The sequence below is a fragment of the Pygocentrus nattereri genome, chromosome 30 (assembly GCF_015220715.1).
Source record: "Pygocentrus nattereri isolate fPygNat1 chromosome 30, fPygNat1.pri, whole genome shotgun sequence".
Lineage (NCBI taxonomy): Eukaryota > Metazoa > Chordata > Actinopteri > Characiformes > Serrasalmidae > Pygocentrus > Pygocentrus nattereri.
Genome location: NC_051240.1, coordinates 11,700,402 through 11,720,245, shown reverse-complemented (window position 1 = coordinate 11,720,245; position 19,844 = coordinate 11,700,402). Strand labels below are relative to the sequence as shown.

The 19,844-nt window shown below is 38.4% G+C and overlaps 4 protein-coding genes across 5 annotated transcripts; 2 read left to right on the top strand and 2 right to left on the bottom strand.

The window, feature by feature from the left end:
• Nucleotides 1-3,557: 3,557 nt before the first annotated feature.
• LOC108429994 (gamma-crystallin M3-like) lies at nt 3,558-6,748 on the bottom strand. The gene is made up of 3 exons (XM_017702117.2): nt 6,728-6,748; nt 6,274-6,516; nt 3,558-3,830 (listed from the first exon to the last, which is right to left on the bottom strand). The coding sequence occupies exons 1-3, from the start codon at nt 6,737-6,739 to the stop codon at nt 3,558-3,560; spliced, it is 528 nt and encodes a 175-aa protein (XP_017557606.1). The 5' UTR covers nt 6,740-6,748.
• LOC108430042 (gamma-crystallin M3-like) lies at nt 6,113-12,579 on the top strand. Of its 2 annotated transcripts, none has more exons than XM_037536329.1 (3): nt 6,113-6,133; nt 11,679-11,927; nt 12,301-12,579. In XM_037536329.1, exons 1-3 carry the CDS (start codon nt 6,113-6,115, stop codon nt 12,577-12,579), a joined length of 549 nt encoding a protein of 182 aa, XP_037392226.1. The 2 variants fall into 2 exon arrangements, with proteins under 2 accessions (XP_037392226.1, XP_017557682.1); XM_017702193.2 differs by lacking the exon at nt 6,113-6,133 and adding an exon at nt 11,217-11,246.
• A 1,644-nt stretch (nt 12,580-14,223) lies between these two features.
• LOC108429993 (gamma-crystallin M3-like) lies at nt 14,224-16,014 on the bottom strand. Its single transcript, XM_017702116.1, has 4 exons — nt 15,957-16,014; nt 15,398-15,483; nt 14,665-14,904; nt 14,224-14,535 (listed from the first exon to the last, which is right to left on the bottom strand). Exons 1-4 carry the CDS (start codon nt 16,012-16,014, stop codon nt 14,254-14,256), a joined length of 666 nt encoding a protein of 221 aa, XP_017557605.1. The 3' UTR covers nt 14,224-14,253.
• Nucleotides 16,015-16,786: 772 nt separating this feature from the next.
• Nucleotides 16,787-18,741, top strand: LOC108430006 (gamma-crystallin M2-like). Its single transcript, XM_017702128.1, has 3 exons — nt 16,787-16,807; nt 17,211-17,453; nt 18,394-18,741. Exons 1-3 carry the CDS (start codon nt 16,799-16,801, stop codon nt 18,667-18,669), a joined length of 528 nt encoding a protein of 175 aa, XP_017557617.1. The 5' UTR covers nt 16,787-16,798; the 3' UTR covers nt 18,670-18,741.
• The last annotated feature ends 1,103 nt before the right edge of the window (nt 18,742-19,844 follow it).

Here is a 19,844-nt window from a genome sequence, read left to right as displayed (position 1 = left end):
GGTCAGAAATCTGTCGGAGCAACACTACAGACGAATGACATTCAACAGAAATGTGTAGTTTGAGATCTGCCCTTTGCCCACTTTTATACCGCATATAACATCCAGAGAGCTCATGCTCCCATTGAATAAAATGCTGAGTGGGTAGTAATGTGCATGCCCCTCCTGTATGCTGCAATTCAAAGCCGAATGCAATGGCTCATTACAGGCCATTGTATATGTTTGTGTGCAAGGTCTATTTTCTATATTGCTCCTATTGTTGAGATTAAAAAGGGAATCATCTTGATTCTGGCTGTAATTGAACACAAATCAAAGTTTAGTAAATAATGCATAATGAGGAAAAGCTTATGTAATCAAACTGTCTCCACTGTCATGTGTCATATTTATTTAGTCAGGAAGTAATGCTCAATAGTTTCAAATAAAGCCCATACAAAAATAAATTTAAATTAGAAAGGAAAAGGTGTGATCAAACTTTAAGTTGGCAAAGCCAGCTAATAACGCTTCAGAAGGTAAAGCAGTTGCAGAACACAATGGTTTTGCTAACTTAATTGGAATTATATAGCAATTCCAGCTACTTGCTATGAGGTTCCTATGGTATTGATGTTAAGGTTGCTTGGTGGTTGCAAAGGTGTTGCTAGGCTGTTATTGTGGTATCCCACTTGTTCATTTAGGTGCAGTTAAGCTTTTGCTATGCTATTCCAGGTGGTTGCTAGGGTGTTGCTAGCTGATTATTAAGCTCTTCATGCATTTCACCTTTGCATCATGACAACGAGCCTTAAACAAAGGGCCAGTGACATACTATTCTAAAGTATTCTAGACTGAGAGATAACATAACTTTATCCAATATTCATTAATATTATTCAAATATGCAGCTTTGTGGCATTTAGTCATTTTTTCATGAGGAAATTCAAATGCATGATGGGTACATCATACTTTCAGATCCAAAAAATTGTTATATTAGCTGTCTACTGCACCATATCAGAGTTGAAATTAAATAATGAATATAAGCTCAAAGTGCAGACTTTCATGTTTAATTTCAATTTACATCCATTGGTTGAACAGTATAGGAATTGTGGGCTATTGAAGAGCTCAAAAGTAATTGGCCAGTTGCCTGCTTAGCAGTTCCATGGTCAGGTATGTGTTATTCCCTCATTATTGCACTTGCATGTAAGCATATAGAAAGTCTAGAGTTGATTTCAAGCATGGCTTTTGCTTTGGAATCTGTTGCTATTAGCGCTCAATATGAAGTCCCAACAGATGTCATTGCCCGTGAATCCAAAAAAACACCTAAAAAGCCCACACAGTTCTTATTGACAGATAAAACAAAGATCAACTTGTACAAGAATAATGGAAAGAGAAGTATATGTTAAAGGGAAAGAACTGCTCATGATCCAAAATACACCACCTCATCTGTTAAGCATGGTGGAGGTAGTGTTATGGATGCGTGGATGGCTGCCAGTGGAATTTATTGCTTTGTGTTTATTGATGAAGTGACTGCTTGCAAAAACAGCAGGATGAGTTGCATATGTTGGATGAGATTCATCCAAATCCTTCAAAACAACACTGCAGATAAATAATGACCTAAAGCCTACTGCCAGTGCAACCCAAGACCTTTTTAAGGCACGTGGACTGTTCTGCAAAGTCAGTCACATGACCTCAGTCCCTTTGAAAATGCTTCACTTAGTAAGGGCACAAGTGTAGGCAAAATGCTCCAAGAACAAGCAGGAACTGAAGAAAGCTGCAGTAAAGGCCTAGCAGAGCATCACCAGGGAAGACAGTGTATGGTGATGTCTACTGGTTCCAGACTTGAGATAGTCAAGTATTTAAATGACAATTAAACTGATATTTATATTCATTTTTTCAACTACTTTTGAGTGATTGTATCCATCATTTTGCATCTAGAAATGCACAGCCTCATTAATTGTATATTACTACTACTACTACTGCTGATAATAATAATAACACAACCCAATTTCCAAAAAAGTTGATGCTCTGCAGAATGTAAATAAAAATACAATGCAATGCTATGCCAAACATACTACAAAGACAACATATCAAATGTTGAAACTGAGAAATTTTTAGTTTTTGAAAAATACATGCCCATTTTAAATTTAATGCCGACAACACATTCCAAAAAAGTTGGGACGGGGGCATGTTTACCACTGTGTTTCATTACCTCTTCTTTCAACAACACTCTGTTAGCATTTGGGAACTGAGGAGACACTGCTGTAGTTTTAAAAGTGAAATGTTTTGTCATTCTTGTTTGATACAGAATTTCAGCTGCTCAACTGTTCGTGGGCTCATTTGCCATATTTTTCATTTCATAATGCACCAAATTTTATCAGTGGTGACAGGTGTGGACTGCATGCAGACCTGTTTAGCACCCAGACTTTTTCAATACAGAGCCATGCTGTTGTAACACATGCAAAATGTGGTTTGGCATCATGTTGCTGTAATAAGGCTTTCCCAGGAAAAGACGTCATCTGGATGGCAGCATATGTTGCCAAAACATCTATATATCATTCAGCATTAATGGTACATAATGCACTTGGCATGGGTAATGTGCACATCTCTGAAGGCACCATTGTGTGTTGCGCTGGTATGAGTGGATCAGACACAGCAGTGCTGCTGGAGTTACAGTGTTACTGCAATGCTGAGAAAGATTCAACACAAATAATACCTGCTCTGTGAAAATCCATGGGTGTCCTGACCACTGAAGAACAGAGTATCAGAGAAACAGATGGACTACAGTCTGTAACTATAGAACTACAAAGTGCATCTATATAGTAAGTGGAGCTGATGAAATGGACAGTGAGCAGAAACAAGGAGGTGATCACAATGTTATGCCTGATTGGTGTATTTTTAATATGTGTGGGTGGACTGTAAATAAAATGGCTATATTTGTACTGTAGACATTGTGATTCCAGGTTCCTATCACCACCTCGGTGAAGAGATCTGAGTCAATGTTTCTCTGCAGAATGATTTTGTTTACAAATCAGAGCTTGAATTATGCAGATTTTTAAAAATGGCTAGAATTCCATTTTCAAGCAATAAAACACATAAGGGAGCATGTTATTGTGCCAGTTTCACTGAGAATTGATTTAGAGCCAATGAGAAGTTCAGAAGTCTTATCCAGTCAGTCCAATGAGTAGGAGTCTTATCACTATGTAACACGAGAAAGTGAAGTTTCATCCAGAGTTTAATCCCAGATAAAGAAGATTCTAGCTATCTGAGGGGGATATTTTACTGGATTTGTTCCTGTTGTATAAAGACATTTGCACAAGAGTAAAGGAAAGAGTAAAGCACAGAAACACTGCTTCAAATACATGTTTTAATATAGGAAGTTTCTTCTCCCAATAGTTCCAGCAAGTAGTTCCAGCACAAGTGGCATTTTGTTAGCAATGATATGCAGTTCATGATATTAGTGGTTTATTTCAAATGCAGTAAGTGTCTCTGCAATTAGCCTTTTATCATTACTCTATCACCAACATCTACTAAGGCTGCCAAAATGAAATGTTTGAAATAACTGTATTTATTTTAAAAACTCTTTTTCACAGTCTTTAATAATCCATGATTCGCTTGATAGAGGTAAACTGTATGCTGTCGAGAACCATGTCTCTGAAGCTCCTGTAATCTCCTGGCCTCAGGTACGCCATCCTGCCTCTGTAGCGTGGCTGCTCGTACATCAGCCAGTGGCCGTCCATCACGTGACAGGACAGGATGTTGGTCATGCTGTATTTGTCCTGGATAGATTCACAGTCATCCATCACCTCATTCATCTCACCTCCGAAGTTCTCTTTCTCGTAGATCTTCATTCTGTAGTAGCCCTTGTACTGTAAAGAGACTTAATACATTAGGCATGATGCTAATGGGTTATGTTATTCCCTAATCATTCACTGGATCCCAATTCCAGCTTTACTGTGGATTTAACTGTGTACTGAATATGCCTGGATTATAATTTAAAACGCCCATATCATGGAAAACAAAAAATTCTCTTTTTTTTGCTTGATGTAGTATGTGAGCGTTGTTTCAAAATGTACTCTTCACTCTCCAGTCCAGTACTTTCCAGGCAGGTTTTAAATGTAGTGTTTTTGTGATGTCATAAAAACTAACATATTTACATATATTCTGCTTCACCCATTAGGGGGCAGTCGTGGGCTGGAGGTTGGGGAACGAGCCTTGTGACCAGAAGGTCACTGGTTCGATCCCCTGAGCCGATAGTACACGACTGAGGCATCTAACCTTGAGCAAGGCACCTAACCCCCTACTGCTCCCCGGGCGTTGCAGATAGGGCAGTACACCCCCTAGTGTATGTTTTCACTAGTGTGCATGTGGTGTTTCACAACACTGATGGGTCAGATTGCAGAGGTGAAATTTCCCCGCTGTGGGACTAATAAGGGTCACTTAATCTAATTCACTGATTGCTTCTTGATGGAAAAGGCACAATACTGGACAGCCAATAAGAACAGAGCACATTTATAGTTGTATGCAAAAGTTTGTCTTTTTTTTTTTTAAATGTGGCCCTTGCAAAAATTATGGCAAAATTTATATATATATATACATATATATTTTTTTTTTTCCCAATATGTTACATGTAGCAAAGAAGTAGAAATCGTGTACTAACATTTACATTGTTCCTTGTAGAGGAGGTGTTGTCTTTTGACTGGGAGTGTTAAAACTTTTGCACACAACTGCACATACATGAATCTCAAAGGCACAGAAACTAAAACTGACTGTTTCATTCTAAAGGAACTAAGAAAAGTTGGAAAATGTTAAGGTAATTATGGCTGTTCTTGATACATGTTGGACTATAAAGATAGGGAAAAATAAAATACACAAAAAATGTAGGATGGGGCAAACGATTATCGTCTGCAAAGTTATTGAATAAATGATATAATCCTGATCCAAATTCAGTGATAAAATGCTACATCTGAACTTTACTCTATAGTTCGCATTACCCTAGTTAAGTTACTATATAATTGCCAACGAAGCTAGCTTCTAATATTAATGAATCATTTATAACATGCCAGTTGGGTATTTCTCCAACCAAATAAAAACAAAGAACCACTGGATGTTAAATGTGTTGCATCTCGTCCATCAGATCAACTGACTGATAAAATCAACAAACCACTGGGTTGTACTTCAGATGCGGCTGAATCTTGTTGAAAGAGAATTCAAAGAGAACTCAGTCAAAACTTGGTGAAGGGCGTGTCTCCTGAGAATGGAAGTGAATTATCTACTGTTGTCATCGTATCGTCATCAGTTTTATGTTGATTATTACATTGATACACGTGACATGGTCTGAAAACTACCATGAAAGCTGCTTCAATGCCGCTGACTTTTAAATGATTATTTTAGGGCAACTCACAGCAGCGCACCCCCACCACATTTTAGTGTGTTTTTCCCCTGATTCAGTAATACTACTTGTTTCAATATGAACAAAAAAGTACATAGTGCTGCATTAGTTAGCTGGTGTTGTCCTGTTTGCACAGCCTATAGCTTAGAAATAAGTACAATCTTTTTTCCTGTTTACACTTTTAGACTAACTATAGTTCAGAATGATTGTACAAAAGAACAAATGAAATGGAGAAGCAATTAAAACCTGACGTGGTACATGAAAGAGAACCAATGATGTAAATTTGCATAATATGAGCACTTAATTAATCTTAATATTATAATCAATTCAATAATACCAATTTATCAAACCAAGACCCACTGCATCTGTTAAACACTTTAATATTCATGGGCCTGCCAATGGGTCCAACCTTCAAACCCGTCATTGCTATAACTTAGGCCCAATTCCATTTCATCCCTTGTCTCTACTACTTTTCCTTTAGCCCTCTGTTTTGCGCGTTCAAGTCTAGGGTTAGGGTGACCTAATTTCTATTGAGATAGAGTAGGACGAAGTGTAACTAAAGCCCAGCAGTTTAATGTTGACCCGTGAAAGCAAGGGGTAGGGTTAAAAAGAAGAAATGTGATTGGGCCTTAAAAATTTCAAAAATTTACACTATACATTTTTCATGCACAGTCTGAAACATAATGATGCCTAAAAAGAGTGATTGACCTTTTATGTGAGAACATTTTGTTTTCTCAGACAAATTTTCAATTCAGTGAAATGAGTCAAATAAGTGTAAAGGTGCTCTGAGGAACCAAAATTGGTTTGTCAAAGGTATCACTTCAAAGAAACCTTCTGGGCACCTTTATTTTCAAGAGGTTTACTAAATAATAAACCTGGATGTGGAGGTGTGTGAAGTTTAAGAGGATAAATAAACTTACCATAGGGATCATTCTACAGGATCTGATACAGTCCCTAAAGCCCATCAAGCGCTGGTACTCAGGATACACCCCCTTCCTCAGAAGGTACTGGCGTCCAACAAAGTTGGGATGGTCGTATACCACAAAGGCACCGTTCTCCACGCGGACAGAGTGGCAGTGGCTCAGGTGGGAGCTGAGCTCCGAGCAGTCGCCGTTGCACTCATATGATCGACCCTGGAAGTCACGATCCTCGTAGAAGATGATCTGATGAAACAGAAGGTCACGTTCAGTCAGACTTCACAGTACATTGTGGGTCCTCCTGATATTTTCCCTGTAGTTTAGAGCTAATGCAAGTAGTGTCATGGAATTTAACAAGTACTCTTGATAAGGATATGATTTCTCTCCAACACACTTTCATGTCCTCGTTTTGCCAACAGAAATGAACACAATCTGTTTTACATTTGCTTTGTGTTACCTTTCCGCTCATGGCTGTTATTTGATTCGTGCACTTCTCTGCTCTGCCCCCTTTTATGCTTAATGCAGCCATCAAAGCATCAATGGTCCAATTGTATAAGTCCCTTAGTCAGCAATGGAGCATCAGACCTGCTGGGACTGTACACCAACACAACACACACTAACTGTACAGCAACACAACACACACAAACTGTACGCAATGTGCAAGTAAAAGTGGAGATAAAACAAAGATAAGTGATTATTTTGATTACATATTCCAGTCAGTAGCAGTGCTACTTTCTACAGTATCAGCTTTCCAGATGTACACATACACATATCATAAACCCTCCAACTGCCCCTCCAAATCCTCATAAATGTATAACATGATGGAGAAGCATGGATGGAGCAAGTAAAATAAATCATGAGTTAAAAAAATTGTAAAGAAGTGTCTTAATGGCATTTTAGGCTGGTGCTCAATGACATGGAGTGATGCATGACAGAAATGTGGCAAACAGCGAAAACTAGTACACTCAAAAAATATTTAAGCCCTCAAGTTAAAACTTATATATTTTAATTACATCAATTTTCCATTCAATTTAAATACATAAATCCAATGGAAAAAATGGTGTTACAGTTTGTTTCTCCATCGTGTTCAATAAACCTGAATGAATCAAATAACGATTAAATTGGAAGTTCTTGTAGGATTTATGGAACTCTTGTACATAACACTTATGTTCCTAAAGAGTTAATAGTACCTTCTGTATTCACTGTCTAAATGTACTGAATGATAATACGTCTTACATTAATAAGCATTTACTGTAGTCCAAACTGAGTCTCATTACTAAACACATGTAAACTTTAAAGTCTAATCTGAAAGAAATAAACACCACTTTATAGATTTCAGCTCAAATTCCCTGCTTTAGCATCTCTGTTCACTCCAGCTGAGCGACTAATTAAGGCCGATGTTTATGTGCTCAGCTTTCCTGCTGAGGTGCGGCTCTCATGCTGACCATCACGCCAGTTAGCAGCTCAGCTATCAGTCACTTCATGCCACGCTAATCTGCCCAGGTCACCTGCAGTTACAAACCACGACCTGCTGATCTGAATATTGATGGAGTTCATCTTTATACACTGTGATTCACAATAAATCCCTGCCGCTGTTTATTTAATCCACCTTTTATACCCGTTACCATGACAGCACACCTAGCAGGGATGCTAGCTAGCTGGTTCGCTGGTGTTGTCTAGAGTATCTCTCAAAATAAGCAAAATGAAACATTAATTTATGGTCAGAAACATTAAAAAACACAAATGAAGTTAATGCGCAACACGATTTCACTGCAGTTGCACTGAATAACAAAGGATGGCGGGAGATTGTAAAAAGAAAGAGCCGTTTCATGTCCACCATGCCAGCTGAAGCAGTTTCCTGGCTGATGATGCGTTTCCTGTCACTACAGCACATGTGCTCGGCCTCCTAATAAGGTTTAGTGGAAAAATCTAACCGATCTTCTACAATTCACTTAAATCTGTGTGGGATTTATTCAAATTGAGTGGCTTCTAATGAACAGAAATAAGTAAAGTGTATATAAAATAAGTTTTATGTAAAATATTTACAAAATGTTTATGATGGCCATAAATAATTTTTTGAGTGTATCTCCACTGCAGGAACTGAAGGAAAAGCCTGGTAGACTCATATGCACATGTTTGAGAACTGGTTAAATGACAAGTTTTGCTGATTTTGTCAGTGAACATTTTTAAGTTACACGCTCTCTACAGGGATAAAGTCAAATATGCAACTTTCTGAAAATGTTATTGTCATTTTTACCCCCAATGTGTTAAATTCAGGAAGTAAACAGTGATTTGTGCATTAAAAGTATATAGAAGTGAGAGTGCTTGTTTTTATCTCAAATCAACAAAACAGAATTTGACGAGGGTCGCCCAAACTTTTGCAAGCTGCAGTATATGAATGGGGTAGTAAGGCTATATTGGATGGCCATATGGTCTAACTGACACTGTCTTACCAATGACCACATCATTATTCACGAACTGGTACACTGCTGCATCTTGGCATCTCTAACTCCCCTAACCTTTTAGTCCAGCATTGCAGACTTGACTAGTGCACATCAACTTTGCGGTCATTTGATTTTTGGTCTTTTCAAGCTCAAAACTGTTGCAAATGTGCACGCATTAAAAACACCTTATCTGTGTATTCCACTAAGGTTAATGCTATAAGAGTAGTCAGTCAAAATGACCCTGATGTAATGCTGTTGTTACAGCACATGGCCTCAGCCTCTCTGTCTATGGCATTTAAAAGACTGCTCTTATGTATTTGTTGGCTCATATAAAGTATGTGTAAAACTTAACTAGGCCTGCCACATTCAAGTAGCCACGATGAAAAATTTATTTATCTTTTTGTTCATTTCAGTCCATTATTTTAGAAGTCTAGCAAATGTACATAGGGAAATAAACATTACAATCTTGCTGGCTAGTTAGTTTAACCTCTTAGCTAATACTAACTAGGTTGTACTGACATAATAAATCAGTGACATTGCATAGGTGGAGACAGTTCGCAGGTTGACAAATGAAGGTGAAAGCTTATAATGCTCAGTGTAACAACTGTTTATGAGGAAAGTCCTGCCCTTCAATAAAAAGAGCCAACTGGTTTACTGCTTAAGCCTCAAGTGAAAAGTACTCATTGTGGAGATACGTGCACATGCAATATCCAAATGACAGGAAATGATGGAAACTGTTTACCTTCAGTGTTTTGTGCTCATGATGATATTTAATAGATGTCAGTGTCACTAATTAATGATGTTCTGTTAAAAGACTGGTTTACCAAGAGAGACGCTGGAGGACTTTCACCTGAAATGAGTTCATGAAGCCAGTCTTGTTACAAAAATTATAACAGGACATCAGAGCCAGAAAGTACTTTTACTTTCAATACTTAAGTCCATTTGAAGGCAAATACTTTAGTACTTTTACTCAAATTGAGGTCTAAAGGGAGGAACTTCTACTTTTAGTGGAGTAATATTTTACCATGGGTATCTCTACTTTAACTCAAGTACATAGTTTGTGTACTTTGTCCACTGCTGAATGAAACAAACTATTTGTGCTCTTTTATTCCGATTACAATAGTGATTTCAAATGTTTTTGAAATGTTTTAAATCATTTAGTTTGGGGTTTATAGGTTTCTCCACATTAAAAAAAAATAGAAGTCTGGACTTGTATGACTAGAAATAACTGCCCAGGTGCTTAGAAGATTGCACCTGTTAGTTCTTTTGTTGTTTTACTAAATACCATGGCCTGTCTCATAGAATATGCACATGTATGTCTACTTTCTTTTATAATTCATATCTATGAAAATAGTCAGACTAGCATTTTTGGAGTGATTCTTAGTTCAGAAACTTTGCATTCTGCCTTATGGAAATGGCCTTATTTTATCCATCAGCACCTCTACAAGTATTTGCAGTTGTGTGATGACACAAGTTCCCATAATTCTGCATTCTGCACATGCAGAGCTGACCTCCTACCTGAGCCACTGCAACTCCTGCAGGGTGAAGAACAGCTGCTTCATGGTCTATGAGAAGTCTTACAAATCAATAAGGTCTAGTTAGAGAATTTTCTCAAGCAAAGGTCTGGAACATCATACTGTCTAACTTGCATCATGATTCAGTGCCATATACTGTAAACTGAAGTAGCCTAGTAGTTGTATCAACATCTTATATGGTCAATAACTGAATGTCAAATGAAATAAAGCATGCCATGTAAAATAAATAAATAAAATAATCTGGCCCTCTTTCTTCTCCGACTGCTGTGTCTCTCCTTGTCCCTCCCCTGTGTGTGCTCTAGGGGACTAGGGGACTCACTAGAGTCTCAGTGCTCATCATAATGCACAGGTCACATGTGATATTTACAATGCAGGCGATTGGTCTGAGTCTCCCGGGCTGCTAAAGTGGTTCTGTAAAGGCTAGAAAAGTTATGCCGATTAAAATAGGACCAAAATTAAATAATTATCCCTAGTTTATTAGTTATAGGTCCAGGTCTGCACAGGACAGCGTCTGGGTCCGGACTCGGACCTATTAGTGACCTCTGGTATAGACCATGCAGAGTGGTCAGATAAACCAGCACTAGACCAGCACAAGACCAGCATAAACTGACAGTTTTTTCAGTAGAACTGTTTATGCTTGATCCTGATTTTGATGGAAAAAACTTTATGGTTGAATCTCCAGTGTTAAATCAGCATGTACGCTAAATGAGCCCTTACAGCATTGCATTCAATTTAGATAAGCTTTGTAGTGTCAGTGTTAATGTTTTATTGCACACACTGCAGTGCCACCTCTGAATGGGCACCAGAGTCTGAAATGCTTACATTGTCACATAATTTCCATATACGTCCTTTGGCGTTTACAATATAGAGTGTTGAGTCAGGGATTCCATTCAGTGACCAGTGTGATCAGCCATTGAGCTATAAAAGCACAAGCGGCACATACAGTAAAACAATTCGACATCAGGGATTACAATTCATTGCTGTGACCATGGGCAGGGTAAGAGCCATTTTCATTGATCTTTCTTCTTTCTCATTTGGTCTGATAGGACAGTAACAATATGCTTCCACTTCTCTTCACTGAGATGAACTGAGGTCGCACTTATAATAATAATAATAATAATAATAATAATAATAATAATAATAACAATAACAATAAAATCTCAAAAACAGCAAAATAAGGCATAATCTTAATATACTTTTAATGTCAGTTTATGTTAAGAGATGTAATACCAAGTCATTTTGGAACATTTCTATTAGTTCTATTGTCATGAAACTTTCACACAGTATAAGGGACAGCATGTTCAAAAAATAAAACTGGACAAAAATGGAGATTTTTTTTTGGACAGCAATGATATTTTAGAAGTATTAATATATAACTACACTGATGGGTGTATCTCTGAATATATCTGACACTGTTTTTATGTTCCAGATCATTTTCTACGAGGATAAGAACTTCCAGGGTCGGTCCTATGAGACCAGCAGCGACTGCGCTGAGCTGACCTCCTACCTGAGCCGCTGTAACTCCTGCAGGGTGGAGAGCGGCTGCTTCATGGTCTACGAGAGGCCCAACTTCATGGGCCATCAGATGCTGGCACGGAGGGGAGAATACCCCGACAACCAGCGTCTGATGGGAATGAGCATGAGCGACTGCATCCGCTCTTGCAGAATGATCCCAATGGTAAGAGAATTAGTATTGTATATCTAAAAGCTTCTAGAGGCTAAAAATGACCAAATGGGCCTAATTTTTCTTTACAATAAGATATATATATCTTGTGAATGAGCCTCTATGAATCAGCTTTTTGAGTACAGTCATTGTTATGTGGTATTTGATGTACTAATGTCCCCTAATGACCACATATAGCATTTTAATGAATTGTTCAGGAAAGGTAGACTACCAATTTTTTAAGGTTTGGAGTAAGAGATTATAATAAGCTTGACATTTCTGCACTGAGAGAGAGAGAGAGCGCTTTTGTGTCTAATTGGTAATTATTTACCTGAATAACATCAGTAATCCTGATCCTGAGTTTTTTCTGTATTTCTGTCTGAAACAGCATCGTGGCCCCTTTAGAATGAGGATCTATGAGAGAGAGAACTTCGGAGGCCAGATGCACGAGGTCAGTGATGACTGTGACTCCTTCGTGGACCGCTACCACATGTCCGATATCCAGTCCTGCCACGTGATGGACGGCCACTGGCTGATGTACGAGCAGCCTCACTACAGAGGCAGGATGGTGTACCTGAGGCCTGGAGAGTACAGGAGCTACAGAGACATGGGAATGAGCTCCATGCTGAGATTCAGCTCCATGAGGCGCATCATGGACACCTGTTAGTCTGATTAACTTCAATGAAATAAAATTTTCGAATATCCTGGCATTCCATTATTACTTCTGACACTGGTGACATAAAAATATGGATCCTGTAGAGTTAGCAGTGATGCCTTCAACCAAAAATAAGTAGCACAGTATTATCAGTTGTTATTGTTAGTGGATGAAAGATGAAAGCTGCAAAACTAATGCATTTAGTTAGCCCCAAAATTCATTCTCAAGTAATTATGCACGCTATAATAGTAGCATAATAAGAGTTAGTGATGCACCAGTTGTAGGTAGGCAACAATGACAAACACTAAGAATAGAATGAATTACAAGGTAAACGCCTCACTCCTGAAGTGCAAATATCAGTAAATTTAAGGTGGCAGTGCATTTAAGGTATCAGTAAATTAAAGGTGGCAGTGAATTTAAAGGGGCAGTGGATTTAAGGTATCGATGGATTTAAGATAATAGTGTGTTTAATAGCATAGCAACCACATAGCAACACTTTATCAAGCACATTGGATAACATAACAATCACCTAATGTCTGTTGGAAGTTATATACAGTTACATACAGTAAGCCATATAATTTATTCCCATTCAGACACATGAACAACTGTTCATAGAACAAAGTTTCAGATTTCCTTTATGTATGAGACATAATACAGCTAATGTTGCTAATGTGTAGGACTTTGTTATTTTGGTGTTACATTTGTGAAAGAAACCTAAGCTTTGCAAAGATGTGGTAGTTCAGACAGTTGTTGAGGTGCTTTATGTAAACTGTATGACTGTATGAGTTATTATTTGTTTTTAATAATACTGACATGTTTGGTGTTATCATGAGATGTAGGGTGGGTTGTAACTCTAGAAGTTCCCTGTAAACTTAACATCTAAAAAGAAAAATCAAATTGTTCTGGATAATAAACCGCCGGTTATTTGTGACCCTGTACATTACCCTTAACCAATGTTAGCCTTGTAAGCATTTTGAGTAAAATAGCTAACAACTGTCTCTTTTCCCAAAAAATTAAATAGAAAGCTTTCTGATAAGAAGTTTCCTTGCAATCCTACTGGAAGAAACAGCATAGACCAGTAGAGCTGATCACCAGTGAAACCAGCATATCGCTCTAGTCAGGAAAAAATGTATGTCTCCAAAATGGTAACTTTACAGGAGAAGGAAAAGTCCTACTTTACTTTTAATGTAAGTCTATAGAACCAGACATTTTCCCCAAGTCATTTTGGGTAATTTCCTTTGGTCCAGTCTTTGTGAAATTTACACACAATGTAAAGGGCACTGGGGATTTTCAAATTATGTCAAAAACTGAATAACAACAAAAATGGAGATAGAAGGTTTTTTCCGACAGAGGCGATATGTTGTGTTTTGGATGCTGGTTTGTTGGTCAACCAGCAAGACTATGTAGGGTGAGCAGCTGAACCAGCACCAGACCAGCATAAACAAGTCTAAACCAGCTTAGTCCTGCATGGAATTCATGTGGATCTAAGCTGTATTTTTCAGCAGGGAAGTCGATTCCTTATTGAACAAAGAAACCAGTAAATGCTGATTCTACTTTGAGCAGGTTCTTAGCTGGCTTTAAGCTAGCGAGTTTCCCGTTTTTGGTACTTTGGCTCTTGTCTTTTTGGTGGATAAAAAAAGGAGAAACACACAAAAGTCATGAAATTTGAAATTTTATTGGCCTACATTAATTGCAGGAGTCCATGATGCGTCTCATGGAGCTGAATCTCAGCATGGAGCTCATTCCCAGATCTCTGTAGCTCCTGTACTCTCCAGGCCTCAGGTACACCATCCTGCCTCGGTAGTGAGGCTGCTCATACATCAGCCAGTGGCCATCCATCACGTGGCAGGACTGGACGTCGGACATGCGGTAACGTTCCATGAAGGAGTCACAGTCATCACTGACCTCGTGCATCTGGCCTCCGAAGTTCTCTCTCTCGTAGATCCTCATTCTGAAGGGGCCACGATGCTGCTCAGTTTGAGAGAGGTTACAAAAACAGATATGTAATATAAGCTGGCATCTGCCACTCCATCTTTTGCAACTACTGCTAGTGGTTTCATAAAAAAATGAAATGACCAACGGAATGTAGTGGTCTACCTGAGGGATCATACGGCAGGATCTGATGGAATCGACCATGCCCATGCGCTGGAAGTCAGAATACTCGCCCCTCCTCAGGAAGTACTGGTTCCCCATGAAGTTGGAGCGATCGTAGACCATGAAGCAGCCGTTCTCCACCCTGCAAGAGCTGCAGCGGCTCAGGTAGGAGGTCAGCTCAGCGCAGTCACCGCTGGTCTCATAGGAGCGACCCTGGAAGTTCCTGTCCTCGTAGAAGATGATCTGAGAGATCAGTTAATATTTAGCTTATATTTTATAGCATTTCATTTGGCTGCCTTACATCGCCAAAATGGACCAAGAGAAAGAAACTTTTTCTGCCCACATGATATGAAGGGCAGGTGGCATTTTTAATAAAACGAAATGTAAAAAAATTGCATGGATTTGATACTACAGATATATTCCCTATATTAGTGGTCATCATTTCTGGTCCAATAGGGCTGCAGTCCAGTTTGGGAATTTCCCAGCTCTACCACACCAACTATGCCTGGCAATCGCTGAGTTGAATCAGTTGTGTTTGAGCAGGAAAATCACCAAAATATAATGGACTCCAGCCCTTCAGTACCAAACTTGATGACCCTGCTCTATGGAACATTGGTCAGCCTTATTAATTAAACTGTACCAGCTTTACTAAGAAAAGTCACAAATGTCATACAAATTGTCCCGTGGCTATCCAGCATGAGATGGAGCTCACTCGTCTATAAACATGCTGACTTACCTTGCCCATGGTTGATTCGGTGCTGGGATGATGTCCAGCAGGCCGTGATCCACCGTAGCTTTTATACTTGATAGGCTTTGCAATGGCTTTTTGTTATTCAAATAGCCAAACTTGATGAATAAGCAGGTCGGTCTTTTCTGTTAATTTCTGTCTCTATGACAGGTTTCCAGCTGCAGAAGCACAGTGTTCTGGATGCAAGCCATTACTGCCCACCCCACACCTGCTACCCCGAACTAGCGTAACCTGCTTATTAATTCTTTTTAGACACTCTAGAAAGGGTTTTTTATTTGTTTGCTTAGTGGTTTATTTAACCTGTCCCATGATGGGTCTTATAGTTGGGTTATCAGATAATGGTTATACTGTGATGTACAGTAACTCCACTAAATTAAATAGGCATACAGAAATACAAAATAGAAAAGAGAATAGAGAATTTAAATCTCATGATGTTTTAAAAGAAATTTAAGAAAGTTTGGCTCCACAACAATCCAGATAAGGATGCAAATATATAACACCAGTTTCCAAGAGTTTGAATGCATTTTGCATTGAATGTAGAGTGTACCATGACCCTCAATGTCATTTCCGACAGACTTTGGTGGGAACAATATGCTCATCACCATGACAACCATGTGTTGTGGTGGAATGTCAACAGTCTGAGGTGGGAAATCAGCAGAAAGGGTGATGTTTGGGTTAGGGCACCGTGACTCAGCTCACATTTGTTTTCCTTTCTCTTTTTGTATTAATAATATATACATATTGTTGTTTGGATTCATTCAAATAATTCAAATCCCAAATATTCAACATAGGTTTAAGAAAAGGGTTTTAAATTTTCACTTTGAAATAGTTTCAGTTGAAGTAAACTTCCCTGGTATCCCCAAATAAAACACAAATTTGAAAGGGCACTTCACACTGCAGAAAGGTACATACATGTTTTTGTATATACTTATGCATATTTACATGTTCATATATATATATATTTAGGCCTTAACTCTAACCCTAATTCAGGGAAAGGATGGTGGAATCTTAAAATTATTTCTAAGGTGGAGGTAGTCAAAATAAGACAGTACCTAAGCTGAGCTGATCCTCTGAAGGCCGTGAATAGAGCCTCAGATTAGAAGACAGCATTCAGGATGAAAACTTGAGCCGCGGTGTGACTGTTGGTGCAGTTTACAGGAGCAGTATGGATGAGTGGCCTTAGGCCTTTATACTATTCACTACAGTGCACTGCCAATTGTTTAATTCGGAGTCATTAAATTGGAACAAAGAGAAATCAAACTCACTTTGCTGAGATGCAAATCAGAGTAATTTAGGTAACAATCGGTTTCCTGTCATCGGCACATTTTGTTAACGATAAATACTTTCCCCCCCGCTGCAGGGAGGACAAGGAGCTTCAGCGGAGCAAGCATGGGCAAGGTCAGTGAAGTCCTGCTTGACTGCAGCTTCTAGGGGATAACGAGCTTGTTTTTGTTAGTTAGTTTGCACAGCTTAAAGACCAGCTTGAAGACAGGATGAAGGTTTTTGCTTGAATTGGTTCATTTCTGTATTCTGTATTGGGATTGATCATTTATACAGTGTTGTAGACTGTTAATGTAGCAGAATGTAACCCAGTAGCTAACAGCCTGCATCTTGGCCCTGTTGTCTTCTGTTATGAGTTGTCATATTACAAATTCTTGAGGTAAACACTACAATGAATGTTAATGGAACTATAATGATCTCATTCAGACCAGCTGTGTGCACTTGAATGGGGTGGAGAAATTTTGGGAAAAAAAAATTGATGAGCGCTTCCTTTGACATCCCTCTCTCTCCTTGCTGCCAGATCACATTCTTTGAGGAGAAAAAGTTCCAAGGCCGTTGCTATGAGACCAACGGCGACTGCGCAAACTTGCTCTCTTTCTTCAGCCGCTGTAACTCTATCCGGGTGGAGAGCGGCTGCTGGGTGCTGTATGAGAAACCCAACTACAAGGGCTATCAGTACATCCTGAGCCCGGGGGACTATGCTGACCACCAGCAGTGGATGGGCTTCAGTGAGAGCATCGGATCCTGCCGCTCCATCAAAAATGTGAGATGCACAAAATAGCTCATTCATTTATTCTTTGATTCTTTCATTCACTTTATCACAGTAACAGCTTTAATGCTTTAATGCATTTCTTTCCCAAAGAGAATCTGTATGACTGCTTAAAAGCTGAAAATGTGCAGAAAGAAGCTAAATATTTATTCACATTGTCACCTGCAAGTGTGCTCACTTAAAGGAGAATTCCACTGTTTTCTCTTTATTTCTGCATGATTTAATTGTTCAAATGTAAATAAAGTCCTTCAGGTTGGCTTGATGTGAAATGGTTCACTGTAGAGAAACTTGCAAGTTCAGATATCTTTACAGATATCTTACTTACTGGGTTACTATCCAAAACAAATACATGTTAATAATGGTGAAATGGATTATTTAACCTTACAATCTGCTACGAATAGCTTCTCAAAACTATTCTAAACCAATGTTTCTTCACAATTTCATGTAACAACTTTGTATGAGGGAGCTTTTAAAGGCATTAACTCTTTGAACATCCTATCACTACCACTGTAAACAATTCTGATTCGGTAAGTATCTCTAGAACGGAGCATTTAACATCAAACCACTCTGCCTTTTTGACTTTGTTTACATCTTACTACCATTCAATTATGCAGAAATTTCTTCACATACTGTCTATAACTACATGATATAGCTATTGATAATGATATCTGGCTGAAATATTTGCTATGTTAGACAAGTGAGCATAGTGGAGCCTCAGGCTTTAACTGTATCTGCTTTAAAAACTAGCAGACAATACCAGAAACCATAATGGTTTAATCATATGTACCAAACTGACTAAGGTGCCAAGAGAGTGTTTTGAAGAGAAATACTCAAAAATGTAATAGCACTTTATTTCCTTAGGGTCCATTTTAACTATGAATTGTTATGAACAAAGATAATGGGAAACTAACACTTGCTGTGGTTTTGACTGCAGGTCTATGGCAACACATGGAGGCTCAGGCTATACGAAAAGCCAGATTTTGGAGGTCAGATGGTTGAGTGCACTGAAGATTGCCCTTCCGTCCACGAGGCCTTCAAGTTACGGGAGGTCTTCTCCTGTGTGGTACTGCAAGGCGCCTGGGTCTTCTACGAGCTGCCTGGCTACAGAGGCCGCCAGTACTTTGTGGAGCGTGGAGACTACAGGAAATACAGTGACTGGACCGCGCCCAACCCAGTGCTGGGCTCCTTCCGCAGAATCACTGAGCTTTAAATCTCAGCATGAAACATGGTTTTCAGCCACACAACCAGAGCAATAAAGCAAAATGGAAACATGTTCATTGAATAGTGTCTGTCATCAGTCCGTGGCAAATTACTGAAGGCCTGAGGTCACATTATGGATTCTGTGAAAATTCAAGCAAAAGCCATTTTAAAATTTGAAATTTATGCATTTCAAATCCATGTTCCAAATAGTTATTTAGTTATGAATTTTCAAAGTTTGACTTAAGGACTGATTTTAAGTAATTACATAATGACTAAACTGAAGTACTGACAGGATATAAATACTACACTAACAGTAATATTTCACTTTAAACCAACAATTCCCACAATGATTAGTTAATGTAAAACTAGAATGTCAAAGCTTTCATCTTTAATATTTAATTTTAGTAATCTTAAGTAATTTAGTTTTTAGATATTTTACATTTCAGTCAAATGTACAGTAAACATTAATTACTGCATGTTATATATTTTAGCTATACCTGGAATTCTTGACCCAATATTTCTGAAAAAGGGACATTTTTAAACAAAGTTTTATTCAAATCATTCACATATGTATAAAAATACTGACAGGCCACAGCTACTTTATTGTGCCATAATGTTTTGATCAAGGGATTTTAATTTAAAGAAAGCAAAACAATAAATACAATCAAGTCATATGCAAATTACATATTTGATTGATTTTCTAAGAGAAAATAAGTTAACACATCCTTTACAGAGAATACAATTTAATACAACATTTTTCTGCAGATTTTAACTGTTGCTGTTACGGAGCTCTGCTAAAGCCTGAGTAGACTGATACATCAATGTGATGGTCAGTTATTAATCTCAGTGTTACTGAGCTCTGCTAAAGCCTGAGTAGACTGATAAATCAATGTGATGGTCAGTTATTAATCTCAGTGTTACTGAGCTCTGCTAAAGCCTGAGTAGACTGATAAATCAATGTGATCAGTTATTAATCTCAGTGTTACTGAGTTCTGCTAAAGCCTGAGTAGACTGATAAATCGATGTGTCCAGGTTCAAAAAGCCAACACGGAGAGATTGAGGTTCAGACGTGACGAAGAAAAACTGAATCAGAAACAATCAGAACATCTAACATCAAACACATCAAACAAAGACCAGCAAGAAACTCAGGAAAACACAGATCTTATATAGGGTTAACGAGGGACA